Below are 14,098 nucleotides of genomic sequence, written 5' to 3'. Positions count from 1 at the left end.
AAATCTACAACATTACTTGAAAATTAATAGTTTTTCTGATTTACTCATTCTCCCTGGGAAGATAGATGGATGATACAAAACTTCCCAAAATCAAATAGGGTCAAACAATATACAGGTATAAGTGCAACTAAACTTTTTTTTCTTTTTCTTTTTTTAATATAAACTCCTGCGTTTGTTACGGTGGTTTATTAGATATCATCTTCATAACCAAGGTGTAGTCAGAAGAGATGTGTCTTTAGTCTGCGGCGGGAGATGTTTCGACTTTCTGCTGTCCTGATCTCAATGGGGAGCTCGCTCCACCATTTGGGAGCCAGGACAGTGAACAGATTGGGTCCAATCTAACAGGATATAGATTGGACCCAATCCGTTAACAGCACGGTACGTAGATTAAGTCATTATTTTGAATCTTTAGTAAATTAATATCTCAGGTCAGCCATTGTAACATAGCAGTAGATGGGACGGTTGCATGAAAAGGTGATCATGCCAGAATAAAAGATTCTACATTTACTAGATCATGTCAGGGTATAACAACAGTAGTTTCTTCCATCACCCATTATTTGGTGATGTGGAGTGGGATGCAGGGTCACACATGGTCAGCTAGGGGCCTTACCTGACCATGCCATCCCTCTGCTCCAGAGGTGTCACTTTGATTTACGGGCCCACCAGAAGCAGGAAGAGCACAGACAGGAGAAAGTAATGGAGTGAAAATGCTGAGAGTGCAGGAGGAATGTGAATGGGGCGGTATTTCTTTAAATGTGTATCCCTTTGGTTTTTCTCATTCTATCCGACTGTCTGCATGACAGCAGAGTTTTTTTTTAAGTACAGCAGGCGTATTCCCTGTGTTCTTAATCTTTTGGAGTAGTAAGTGAATAAGTTCTGACACAACGCTGTATGTCTTTCCGTTTCTAGGAGGCCGACAGCTGGGAAATCATCGAAGGGTTGAAAATCGGTCAGAGCAACGTCCAGAGGCCAGATAAGCACGAGGGTTTCATGTTGAAGAAGCGGAAATGGCCCCTGAAAGGCTGGCACAAGGTAAGATACACAGGAAGAGCTCATGGAAACAAAACAGACGTTCGTTCCCTGAATGTTAAACAGTTTGTTTTCCATGAAGTGATGTTACTTGTAAGAAGTTCCCACTTTTCTTCCACCTCGCCTCACCCGCAATGGGCTTCTTTTCCACAAGCTTAGTGGAATTTTTTGCTTGAAGTCGCCACCGTCAGCATCGGCTTCACTGTTGTTTTCTCAAAACATGTGAATACTGGTGGAAACCTGTTCTTGTTGTGAACATATTTGAACCCACAACATGAATGTCCTACAGACACAGTGGACCAATTAGTATTCAACCTACAATCTGAACAGGTCCATTGTGTCCTATATTGAATGTTCGCCCTTCCTCTTATTTAACAACCTTTTTTCTGTGCTCATTTTCTCTGCAGCGTTTTTTTGTTCTGGACAACGGTATGCTGAAGTACTCAAAATCCCCCATTGATGTAAGTAATCCTGACTCTAACCCACAGGCACACGCAGGGCAGGCTGGCCTGACATCAGCTCGGCTTAGCAATGACTCAGCAGAAACATCTGCAGCATGGACCATGATATTCAGTTTGTTTTAGGACACAATATGATAAAATGGGAATACCTTGAAGAAGCTAAAGAAAACTGAGACACACTCGTACACCCATTTGTAATCTTATTTGTGTGTTTTCCTTCCAAACACAAATTTGTACACGTATATTTTTATCAAATCATATTTCATGAGCTACTTACCAATATTCCCATATTCCTTCAGGCCAGAGTCTTACACGTCCATTTTTACAAATTTGCAACAGCCTGCTCACGCTCTGTACTGGACCAACCCCACAATTATCTCCAAGTCAAATCCAGATCCGCCCGCTCCTAAGGTTTAAATATGTCCAAGGACTCAACCTGTCACCCGTGATTAAACACAGTCGCTCACATCAAATGGGTGCTGGCCTCCTCAGCCTCCTGTGTTGGTGGTTGGGTTTTGTCGGAAAAGTAAACTGAAAACAATTTGTCTTTGTCTTGTCTCAGATCCAGAGAGGCAAACTTCATGGCAGCATCGATGTCGGCCTCTCCGTCATGTCGATCAAAAAACGGGCCCGTCGCATCGACCTGGACACCGAGGAGCATATCTATCACCTGAAGGTAACATTCGTGAAAGGAGTCAACACTGTCACTGCAGGGTCAGCGGATGACAGAGATTAACACTCTCCTCCTTTTTCTCCTCTTTAGGTCAAATCTCAAGAAATCTTTGATGCTTGGTTTTCCAGGTTGCGTCATCACAGACTCTACAGACAGAATGAGATTGTGCGATCTCCCCGAGACGCCACCATTCGACCATTTCCGCCCCCAGCTGCCATGGAGTCTCCCCAACCTGTGGCGAGCGTGGTCAATGAAGTGAGGGTGAGTCCTTAAAGCCCCCGATACTATCTTAAGTGTTCTTACCCACCTGTCAAGCAGAAACAGATCAAGCTCCACATCCATCTTCATGTCTCTCCTCCATAAGTCAGAGTGTTTTTCATACCTCTCTTTTATTTCAGGCATAAAATGAGTCTCTGGCTGGGCTCCAAGCAGAGTCCAATTACTTATTCAAGAGGGGTATGTCATGGGGAATGAGAGATCGCCTTATTCTATTTTTTTTTTTTTTTTTTAACTAGGATAGTCTACCAAAATATCATCAAGAAGAGAGAAAGTAAAATTCACTCTATGCTCAGACAAGATTGTGTCTGTTTGTTGTTCTTCCCCGGTGTGGAAGCCACTGTTCTACCAGGGGTGATTTTTAGCACTTGTTTTTGTTTCCATGCCTCAGATCTGTCCACTGTGGCTAATTATCAGACTAATGAATGTGAACATGTAGACAGACATCTGCCTGATGCAGTAAAGTGGACTGGACAGGTAATTGTATCCAGATCATTAGAAAAACAGAAAGACTTGTTGGTCTAGACTGTTTCCAGTTCAGTCTGAATCTGTAGTCCTTGACAACGTGGCTGATTTGCTAAAGCGGGATCTCCTGGGAGTGACACTCCGTGCTTCAAACAGGCCATTAGAGGTGATCACATGGATGTGGAGTCACAGAAGCTGCCGCCTGATGAGCTCTCGAAAAAAAAAAGTAAATGAAAGTCACAAACACACAAATTGATTGTTCCGTCAGAGACACAGGAGGAAGATATTCAAGATCTGCTGCACAAACCAAGGAAAGCTTCTGGCAAAGATGAGACAAATTACATAAAGAATCTGTACAAACGCCATCGATGGTTTCCTTTTAAAATTTGCTCTAAAATGAGTGCAATTGTGTAATTTATCAAACAAAAATGCTAAATATTTGATTCTTTTGGGTTCTCAAATATGAACATTTGCTTAATTTAATGAATGAGTGAGTGAGTAAATGTGTGTGTGTGTGTCTGTGTGTTATATGTGTATGTAGAAAAGAGGAAACAGTGTTGTAAAGAGATGTATTTCACAAACAAGTTTACTTACCACTAGTATGACTCAGCACCACTGTCTGCTCAGCTGTGACATGCACTCAGACAGATGTGCTGTAGACATTGCTGACTGAGAGAATTATAAACAATGAAGTCGGAGGGCGCTCTACTGGACCAATTACTTGATATCAGCACTTTTAAATTACCTTAAGCGTCTTTTATTGCATTATGTTATGAAACGGAAATGTTTCATATATTAATACATATCAGTCAACACATACACTGATACCAATGTGTCTGTGATAGGCCAATATCGTCAAGTAAAATCAGATCACTAATATTTGGTCTGGCTCTACTTTTCTCTTCATTTTATCATTTTACATGTTACAAATCGACAAACGAATGTTTTTGGGACTGTATCGGATTGGGTCTGACTGTTTGTGCTTTAACTGACAGATTTACTCAATGAGCATCACCTCCTCTATAATATACTGTAAAAAAACGCTTCTGAAAACCGGCACCTAACCTGAACTCTTATTTTGTTGCATCTCAGAAATCTTGTTTGGTTATTGACTAATTCGGTTTCTGTGGCCCAGTACGTAGAGCAGATTTTTCGGTTACCAGGAGGTCAGAGGTTCGATCACCTTTTTTCTAAAGTGTCCTTTGGCAAGATACTGAACCCCATATTGTCTGAAGGCAAAACTGAACTGAAAAGCTTCTTGGTCATAACGTCAAGAAAAGGGCTGTGTAAATACAGATCATTCACTATTTACAACAATTCCACACATTTTTCCTCTGGTCACATGTTGATTCTGTGTCTGCTCCTGTATCACCACAGCAGGCCAAGCCAAGCAGCCTTCCTTGGCAGCCGGTGGCCACCAGCAACCACAGCAATAGCAACCTGCCTGCCTCCTACAGTAACGGCCAGAGCAAGGTGGTTGCTTGGCTGCAGGAATCAGAGGAGATGGACAAGTGTGCAGAGGGTGAGAGCAAGATCCTGTTTTAATACTGGCAACAAATCAGATTTGACAAAGGAGTGGATAAGATCAAGCCTGAGGCCTTTACGATAAGTCCTTTGAAAAACCCCTGAGAGGAGGATTGATCACCGTTTCATGACATGCAACACTGAATGTGTCTGTGTGGTTGTGAATTTCATTTTCAGAGCTCGCTCGATGCCACTCGAACCTGACCGAGCTGAGCCGGTTACTGCAGAGCCTGGAGATTCTGCAAAGGACTCAGTCAGCACCCAACTTCACAGATATGCAGGTAAAACCCACACAGTCAAACACACACACACTCACAACATAGAGTAGGCGAAGCAATTTCATTTGGCAGTTTCTTTCAATACTGTATTGTGGACACTGTGTGTGTGTGTGCCCGTGTGTGTATGTGCGCGTGTGTGTTGGTCAGAAGCCCATTTATACTCAGTTAATGACTTAGATGTGTCAGTCTAAAAAAAGCTATTAACTTTAAAACCTCAGGCTTCATTACTTGAAGACTGGTTTCAGTTGTGCTCACTGAACAGCTACCTGCTTCTATTTAATTTATATTTTTTATTATATTTTCTGGCTGGAATGCATCTTTTAACACCACATTTTGCATTCGCCTCTTACTTTTAGTTTGCTGCCTATTTGTGGGAGTGTTGTCTTTTTTTTTGTGTAAAGATTGCTTTCTTTGTGATGTGTTTGTCCTATTAACCGCACTTTGCATATTTTGCTCCATGTGTGCCACAAAGACCAATTGTGTAGAATTGTCAAAGAAAGAAAAGCGCTTGAACAGAAGATGGAGAACAAAAAGTGTCGGCAAAGACGCAAAATTCCAGCTTCAGGTACCTCTCTTCAGATTTCTACTCCGTCTCTATTATGTACAGACCATAGACTATGTAATAATAAAACTAAATAAAGATGGACAACGTGTCTCCACTTCCAAAAAAGAAACTACAGAAATGAAGCCAAAATTCCCCACATATGAACGCTGCATGACAGATTTTCATGTCATGTGGAGCCAGTAGTAGTAGTAGTAGTAGTAGTAGTAGTAGTAGTAGTAGTAGTAGTAGTAGTAGTAGTAGTAGTAGTAGTAGTGATCTTAAAGTGGAGCTGCAGTATCAAGTTCCCATCACTACATGCACTCGACCAATCACGAGTCAGTCTCAGCTACTAATGAATCATGACGTTTCATTCTGTTTTTATAGCATTTAATAACTAATTAAAACCAAACTTATCAGAAGCATGGACATTTGAACATGCAGGAGTTTGATAAGAACTGCCTAAAATGACACAATTAATTAATTTGAAGTGTAATACTTCAACTTTTTAGTTTGGTCCGTGTCCCATCTATTTACATGAAGGATACCTGGTAAATGACCTATACTGCAGCCAGCCACCAGGTGGCGATCAATATGCTTTGGCTTCACTCTTGGGAGCTGTTAACCATCTTTATATAACGTCTATTTGTACAGACACAAACAAACAGACAGGATTTTGATCATAAGAGGGTTTTATTATGCATTAATGAATTAGTCAGGGCACAGAAATCTGATCATTAACAACTGATCAATTATTTATGGGAATCTTTCGAGAACAAACAGCAAGGATTCACAACATTAAGCTGCTCAAATATGAAAATCTGCAGCTTCTCTCTGTTTAACTATCATTTAAGATTTAATGTGTTTGAGTTTTGAAGAATCTGAACAACAGAATACTTAGTCAAGATAACTACAGCTAAACTGCATTCAATGAAAATTGGAACACGGCGTCTCTCTGTGCCTGGTTGAAGAAGATGCTTTTTGTGCTTTTGCAATTTTTTCTTGTTTAATCACATTGCTCTACAAATGACACTTATTGGTGTGGTGTGGCATGGCCTGAATAATGATTTCTCCATCTTTGCTAATTAACCCTGATTTTGCTCAATATATTAATCTGTGCTTCTAAATAAGCCTAAATTTACACCAGAGCCGGAGTGACGCTGATGCCGTTATATGAAAAAAAAATTGGCAACGATTCCCAAGATGTTGTTGTCAAATCATTTAAATCGTGAATTGTAACTTAGGTTTGATATTTTAAACCTTATCATAAATGGAAATACAAATAAAACCAAATATACAGAGCTTGAATTAGGAAAATGTTTTTTAATGTGAAATATAAACATTGATGTTCATCTTTTCTGTAAAAGACTATCGTAAAATTTGTTACAGCCGATCCGTCAGGCTCTATTTCACAATGGTTTTTAACCGACCTCCACAGTGAAGGGAGATTTAAGCCATTCTTTTTCCTGAACACATTAGTGATGAATAAATCCTCTTTAGTATTCACTATATCCACTTCTTCAACTACAACAATCCATTCAGTAACGACCAGACATGCTGTTTGGCCGGTGGTTTGCCCTGTTCAGGCTCTCAGTCACACACCATGACCATTTGTGAGCCTTGTGCTGGATTGACACTGGTTCTCTCTGGTCTTCATTTCCCTCCAGGTCCCTCTGTCTAGCAGCATGTCCCCTGTCCGCCTCCACTCATCCAATCCCAACCTGTGTGCCGAGCTGGTGGACTTTCAGCCCCCTGTCTCCCGGCTGACAGACAGCGCCGAGTGTGCCAGCGACTACACTAAACTTCAGGAGGAATTCTGCACCATCGCACAGAAAGGTAAGCAGGAAGTGTACATGGCTGTAGCACCTGAGTGGTTTTCAGGTGAGAGACGTCGCAAAACTTGTACGTCTTCCTAAAGGTTTATTCTGGTTAACGACAATCTAGATCTTTTATTCGCAGAGGCCTTCTGATGGTTATGATAATGTACCTCCAAAAGTCACTGTTGAGATTTCAGAACATTGCAACGTCTGTCATGAGCATCAAAACACAAACATTCCAATGTTTAGCCAGTTTTTAAACAAATCTGCACATTAGATAAACATATATACAAACATAAATATGAACAGTACATTTTTTAACCAACCCCTGTCACAGACGACCTGTTGGTTCAACGCTGACCCTCCATACTGTCAGAAGTGATGAGCAAAGAGTGTAACTGTGCAGAGAGGGAGGACCTTTTGGGTGAATAGTACACAAAGTTCTCCGAAATGCAGACTTGTTTAAAACCTGTATGAAAACGTGACTTTCACCAGTTAGACTTTGTTTTACTGTAGCTACATCACAGCTTGATTCACACAACATCATCTCAACAAAACTCAAGAGTGGAGTGCATTTAAAGGCAATCAAGACAAGTTATATATAAGAAAAAAAAAACACTACCGCTTTTGAAGACTGTGTGAAATTTACAGGAAATATATGTAGAAATATGTACACGGAAACTGCACTGGTAGGTGGAGACATACAGCCGCAGTGTGGTAATTCTAGTTAGGATTGTCTCTGTGTAAGGATGCAGATGATATACATCTTTCCTTTTGCTCTATCCCTGTACAGTCCACTCTCTGTTGAAGTCGTCCTTCAACACTGTGGCCATAGAGAAAGAGAAAATCAAACAGATCCTGTCTGACCAGGAACAGCCGGATCAGTCGACGCAGATCAACTCTCTCAGGAAGTCTCTGTCACAGGTAATGAGCCTTGTTTACCCCCGATTGCTCTTCAGTAAATCTGAACCTTTGTCCCACTTGAGCAATCTCTTCACTACCTTTATCTTTCAAAGTCGACGTCTTCATCTGCAGCTTCAACTCGTACAGCACCTTTCTGCCATGAGATATTTGTATTCTTCTAGTTTTGCGTCTGTACCTTGTTAGGAAAGCCCACTCCCCTGCTGCGCTTAGGATGCTTACGATTTTCCTGCTGTACTCTCACTTGAGCTCACTCTTACATTTTCCAAACATTTCACCAGGGAACTGGCAAGAAACGTTCCGGAGAATGGAGCAACTCGAACATTTGCATAATTCTAGAAGAATGGCCGGGATTTAATCCATATCTGAAAGCATTAATACAGCATTTGGCTTTTTTTTTAATTTAAAATGCTCTGGTGCCTTTTTATCATCTCATTACACAAGAAATTACTGCAGTAATTTGAGATATGTCTCTTTGGTGTCTTTAAAATCAAATTTTTGTAGTTGTCATGTTTTAAGATGCACTCATAATGACGGGCTGTCAGATAAAACACACAAACTGCAGTTTATGCCGAGCAGTCACGACAATCATAATTTAAAGTGATGATGAGAGCAGTGCTAAGTTAGTCATGAAGGCCCAATAATTTTTTTTCCCATATTAATTGGTGACAGAGAGAAATGTAAACTCTAGCTCATTAGCTCTGCTCCTCAGGGCCGATTCTCAACCCCACTGATTTAATTGGCCTGGAGCTCTGCTAACAGTTGACATCATTTCAGTTAAATATTTCTGTTGCTTTATCTCGTCTTTGTGCCTAATTGGATGCTTGTGTGACAATGTGGGCAAAGGCAGGAAGAGGTTTTTTATGACAAAGTTTATGGTCAGGAGCTGAGGTTGTTGTAGCTGCAGCCGCCAATGTGACCTATTTTAATACCTGCAGGGAGGTAGTGAGGGATGTAGCTTCATTTTGAATTTTGTTATTGAACACACACAAATGTACTTGAACCGATTTGTTTGGTCTCATAGTGGCAACAGAAACAAGCTCTTAAGACAACTTGTTGACATAAATCACCCCACCTTTTAAAGGGATAGTTCACAGAAAAATTCACTCATTATCTACTCAACCCTCTGCCGATGGAGGGCTGGGTGAAGTGTCTCAGTCCACAAAACACTTTTGTAGTCTCTGGGGTAAACAGTGTTGTAGCCAAATCCAATACAATCGAAATAAACAGGACTTCTTCTTCTGACGCAAAAAAAACAACAAAAAAAACACACCATGCCTCCATAAGGCTTCTGTGAAGTCATCCATCGAAACTGCGTCATTTTAGATGAATCTAAGTCCAATATTGACATTCCTTCTAGCTCTGTTTTGATCTCCACCAACTCCTGGGGGAAATATCTGAGTCTTAAGCAGCTAATTGGTCCACTATTCACCTGCTGGTTGCTAACTGTGCTTGTCTCCAGTTTGATGCTGGTAGAAGGCAATGAACAGCGGGTTTATCCGAACTGAAAGTGCTTAAAAAGGTGCTGATTAGAGCAGTAAACCATAAAAGTCAAGTCAAGTGTGGGGCCTTAAAAGCTAAATATTGAGCAGAAAGCTCAAATGCTAAAATGCTCTGGAGAGTTGAAGGGAAACTGCAAAGTCAGGTGATAATTGTGTGCTCATCACTAAGAGTCGATAGTTAGTAGTTATGGTAGCATTTCTGTGGACAGAATAACGACTGTGGATTTTGTCCCCCATCTCTTCCTGTTTAGTTTCTTTAGTAAGCGATAGTGATCTGTTCTTAGCTGCTATGGTACGAAGAAGCAACCAAAGAAAAACTTTCCGTGAGTTCTCTGTATTGATAGGAATATCAGCTCAACCCTAAATTAAACAACCATTGAAAACCTATTGTCCTGGGGCGAGATATCAGCATATAGTTTCATATAAAATTTAAATAAAACGTTTTTTGTCATCCAGGCCCTGTCCCAAAACGCAGAGCTTCGAACTCGACTGAGCCGCATCCATTCTGAATCTGTCCTGGCTGAACAAGTCGTCAGTGTGAACATCATCTCCACGGCTGATGAGGTACGTCACTTGGAACATCTGTCACTGATGAAGCTCATTTCTGACTCCCTTTTTTACAGAAACTCCAGGTAGTCTGTTTGGTTGCTTCCTGTATTTGTTGATTGCATTATTGATTCCAGTCCATATAGACTGATGGTATTTCCAGGTCGCCCTGGCAGGTAAGCTAATAGATCATCATTCTATGCAGAACCGAACATCAAGGTTAATGGAAAAAAATTACAAATTAGTAATGGATGGGAGCTTGCCCTCTGGCAAGGATACGCATGCAGCGAGATGAAGTCTGTGCTGTCACCTGAAGGTGTTTGTGTTTGTTCAGGGCTGTCTTTGGTTCTGGGCTGTCACCACAGCCAGGGAACAGTGAACGTCTCGTGTGTTTGCCTGCAGGCCGTGGAACAGATGGGGATCCCTCTGACTCAGCAGGCCTCTAATGAGAGCCGACTCTCCATGTCAGAGTCGGTCTCTGAGTTCTTTGACGCCCAGGAAGTGCTTCTGTCAGCCAGCTCGTCGGAGAATGAGGTAAGACAGGGGATGGTTGAGACGGGAATAAGAGCTATAAGGAGCAGAATTGGATCAAAGATAGCGGGGGGGCTGAATTTGTCCTGCTGCTGGGAAACTAGAGCTACATCCACTGCTGGTCTCGTTTTAGTTTAAAAACTCTGGGGCTGCATTTTAGTTTGGATGTGCAGGAACGGAGATGTTTGGAAACAATGACGATTGCTGATTGGGACTTTTCGATCACACGTTCGCTGATTCGTCAGGATCCTATCACATGACCCGCTTCACTTTCATTTACAGTTCCTCCTCGTAATCCTTCCAAGCTAATAAACCCCTGCTCATGCTTTAAGACATTGCTGCTCCTTGTTTGTTGCTTAGCTCTTTCTGCGATTAACAACAAAATGTATCCTGCATACACTGGCACGCACGCACATGCCTAGTTTATATAAGAGGTCACGAGTAGAGACATGGATTCAAACTGATACAGACAGAGATTGTTTTTAAATGTAGTCGTGTGGATGTACCCCAGATAAGAGTTAGCCTGCAGTAAATGGGGGCAGAAGTAAAGCAGAAATAGCTTGTAACGAAATCTCGGGCACTCAGGAGGGCTATTTTTTGTGTCTGAGAATAATAACTCTCCTCTTCTGTTGGTTTCTCTTGATTTGCAGCGTCTGGCTTTGTTAAAAAGGACGTTTGTTCCATCACTTGAAACAATCATTTCCCCTTGTCTGTCCTTTTAACTCCGGTGAACACCCTGCTCCAAATATAGTGGTCTCTGAGGAGCCATTAAGCATTGCAGCTCTCCAGGCCTTACACTGAGCCACGTTGAAGGATTGAATCATCAACCCTCCGCTCCACACACACACACAGTCACAGACACACACAGTCCTGTAGCTCAAACAGCAGACCCACACAGACCGGTGGTACACTGTCGGCTGAACGTTCCCGGAAGCAGGCGACTGTAGAAGAGCTTATTACTGCGAGGGGCGACAATATGCTCCTCTTCAGCAACGTCAATGGCCTCATGGTGTTTCTATATATATATATATAGTATGAAATTGCTGCAGTGACTTGTCTCATGATTACTGCAGTGGGACAGATAGCCGGCGACTGCTGCAGTTTGTTCGCCCCTGGCAACGTTGAGTGTGTGTGTGTGTGTGGCTGAGGCAGTTCTGCTGTTCTGATTCTGACTCCGCTCTGTACCTGTTCCCCTCAAAGGGCTCAGACGATGAGTCATATGTCAGCGATGTGAGCGATAACATTTCCGAGGACAACGCCAGTGTGACTGATAACGTCTCCAGACAAAGTAAGTAATTGTGCACCGTCACCAGCCTTTCACGCCTCCACTTCTACAGTACTGTGGCCAAAAGCATGAACAAAAGCATTAACAAAGGAGAGGACCCCGCTCAGTGCTCCTCACACACAGACACAAACTCATTTATCTGAGCGGCAGAGGAGGTTGACCTTGCAGTGTTGCTCTGTGCCAAGGATTCCTCCTCCTCGGCTTATTAAAAGCGACAGCTCTGCGTAAGGGGAGATGGGATCTCCCTGCTACATCTTTGTCACAAACCACACAGGGACATAAAACCTGATATTTCTAAATATGTGATGTTTGGAACTATGGCCCTCGGCTGTCAAACCACGTCACACTGGTTGACCTCCCTACACTGGACCTCTGACCTCCCCATACAGGCCCCCTTGTCTTTTAAGGTCTGATTTTAAAATCTTATTGATTAGTGCAAAGCCTCCTAGTGACCTGGCTCCTCGCTGTATCTCAGACGTTCATGTCCGATTTGATTCAGTATGAAGCTTCTTGAGAACCTCAGGCAAACGGACAGTATTATATCCCACAGTCTGCATTGTACGAGGCTCACAAGCTGAGGACACAGCATCACCTGTTCTAATCCTGCAATTCTGGAACAATCTGTCCTCAGGAAGTGACTGTGTCCACCTCAACTTTTAAATCTCTTATAAAAAACATTGTTTCAACAGGAGCTCAGCCTGATTTAGCTGGAGTTTTCTCTTTTACCTGATATTATTTGAGTTGTCTTTAACTTTTAAATAGGTTGAAAAATACCAGAATCCCTCTTGAAACAGCTATTCCTGCCATGAATAAAAAGATCTAATTTTAGCCCCTGGAATTACAAATTTATTTGGAATTTATGCGTAAAAAGGAACAATGAATAAATTGCAAAAAAAAAGTTGCTGATAAATTTTCTGTTGATCAACTAAACTCATTAAATAAATTCCTCTTATCATAATAGATATCTAAGAGCATGTTATCATCGACTGCCCTGGCAGGTGTAAATGTGTAAACCTCTTGTTTTCCCAGTGGCCAACGGAGACTTTGCTGGCAGTGCCTTCCGCAATGGGCGACGCACCTGCCTGCCGGCTCCGTGTCCCGACACCAGCAACATCAACCTCTGGAACATCTTGAGAAACAACATCGGCAAAGATCTGTCCAAAGTGTCCATGCCAGTGGAGCTCAACGAGCCCCTCAACACCCTGCAGCGCATGTGTGAGGAGCTGGAGTACAGCGAGCTGCTGGACAAGGCTTCAGAGACCGAGGATCCCTTCGAACGCATGGTAAAGTGTCACATACGTCATGAACCAGTACTTTGTATGGAGAACATGGTAGCTGTCCCCTATCTAATGCTCTCTTTCTCTCTGTAGATGTTTCTATTCACATCTTAAATTCCTGCTGGTGACTTTGTCAGTCACAAGCCAACGCACGATTGTCTCTCATTCATGTCTGAGACGTGTCAGCACGCTCTAATGTAGCTGTTCACCTCAGATTCTCCTACTTTCATCTGTCTTTATCTTTTAAATGGAATCAAATGAATCCTGATGTTCAGTTTGTTAATATGAGCTGGTTAGGGTTGTTTTGACATCTTTGTCTTGTTTTGACTCCCACAGGTTATTGTTGCCGCTTTTGCCATCTCAGGCTACTCATCCACTTACTATAGAGCAGGAAGTAAGCCATTCAACCCTCTACTCGGAGAGACTTATGAATGTATTCGTGAAGACAAGGGCTTCTGTTTTTTCTCGGAACAGGTACGTTTGCTCACAGATTTCTGACACAGTGGTTTAATATCTGTCTGGTTACTTAAAACAAACTAATCTTTACTTGCATTTAATTTCTAATAATTTTAGCCCTGAAAATGTATGATGTCACATCTCGTTCATTTTTGGTCAAATATGAGCTTCAAAATTATCTTCTGAACTAGGCAACAGTCGTATTTAATTACCATGTATTTATCTCCTTTATGACGGTGTAGCTGTGGTATTGTCTTGGTCAAAACATTATGTTTGCATACTTTATTTCTGCTGTCATAGGCACCATCACTTAGATGTAGTCACACAGATCTTGACACATGCTCTGTTATGTGTTGTATTGTATTCATACATCTCTTAAGGTTGCTCTCTTAATAATTAAGGTATACAGTAAAACCAGGCTCTAATTAATAGTCTATATCAATTATGGATCAGTCTGCGGATTCTTATTCTGAATAATCAAGTCATTTCCAATTGTGCTAACAGGTTCCTCAGTTG

The 14,098-nt window shown here is 41.8% G+C and overlaps 1 protein-coding gene across 1 annotated transcript in view; it reads left to right on the top strand.

Annotated features, from left to right (window-relative positions):
• osbpl6 (oxysterol binding protein-like 6) overlaps positions 1 to 14,098 on the top strand; it is a gene marked incomplete in the record, with an annotated part of 38,472 nt that overhangs the window by 17,211 nt on the left and 7,163 nt on the right. The window contains 14 exon segments of the mRNA XM_061088448.1: positions 910 to 1,032; positions 1,437 to 1,490; positions 2,053 to 2,166; positions 2,254 to 2,424; positions 4,282 to 4,426; positions 4,606 to 4,709; positions 5,179 to 5,271; positions 6,915 to 7,083; positions 7,858 to 7,988; positions 9,944 to 10,051; positions 10,436 to 10,567; positions 11,765 to 11,852; positions 12,879 to 13,132; positions 13,463 to 13,600. Of these exon segments, the coding sequence (XP_060944431.1) occupies positions 910 to 1,032; positions 1,437 to 1,490; positions 2,053 to 2,166; positions 2,254 to 2,424; positions 4,282 to 4,426; positions 4,606 to 4,709; positions 5,179 to 5,271; positions 6,915 to 7,083; positions 7,858 to 7,988; positions 9,944 to 10,051; positions 10,436 to 10,567; positions 11,765 to 11,852; positions 12,879 to 13,132; positions 13,463 to 13,600 (1,824 nt within the window).

This window comes from Limanda limanda, chromosome 16 (genome assembly GCF_963576545.1).
Source record: "Limanda limanda chromosome 16, fLimLim1.1, whole genome shotgun sequence".
Taxonomy (NCBI): domain Eukaryota; kingdom Metazoa; phylum Chordata; class Actinopteri; order Pleuronectiformes; family Pleuronectidae; genus Limanda; species Limanda limanda.
The sequence above is the reverse complement of the archived record's forward strand: the minus strand, read 5'-3'. Positions and strand labels throughout refer to the sequence as shown.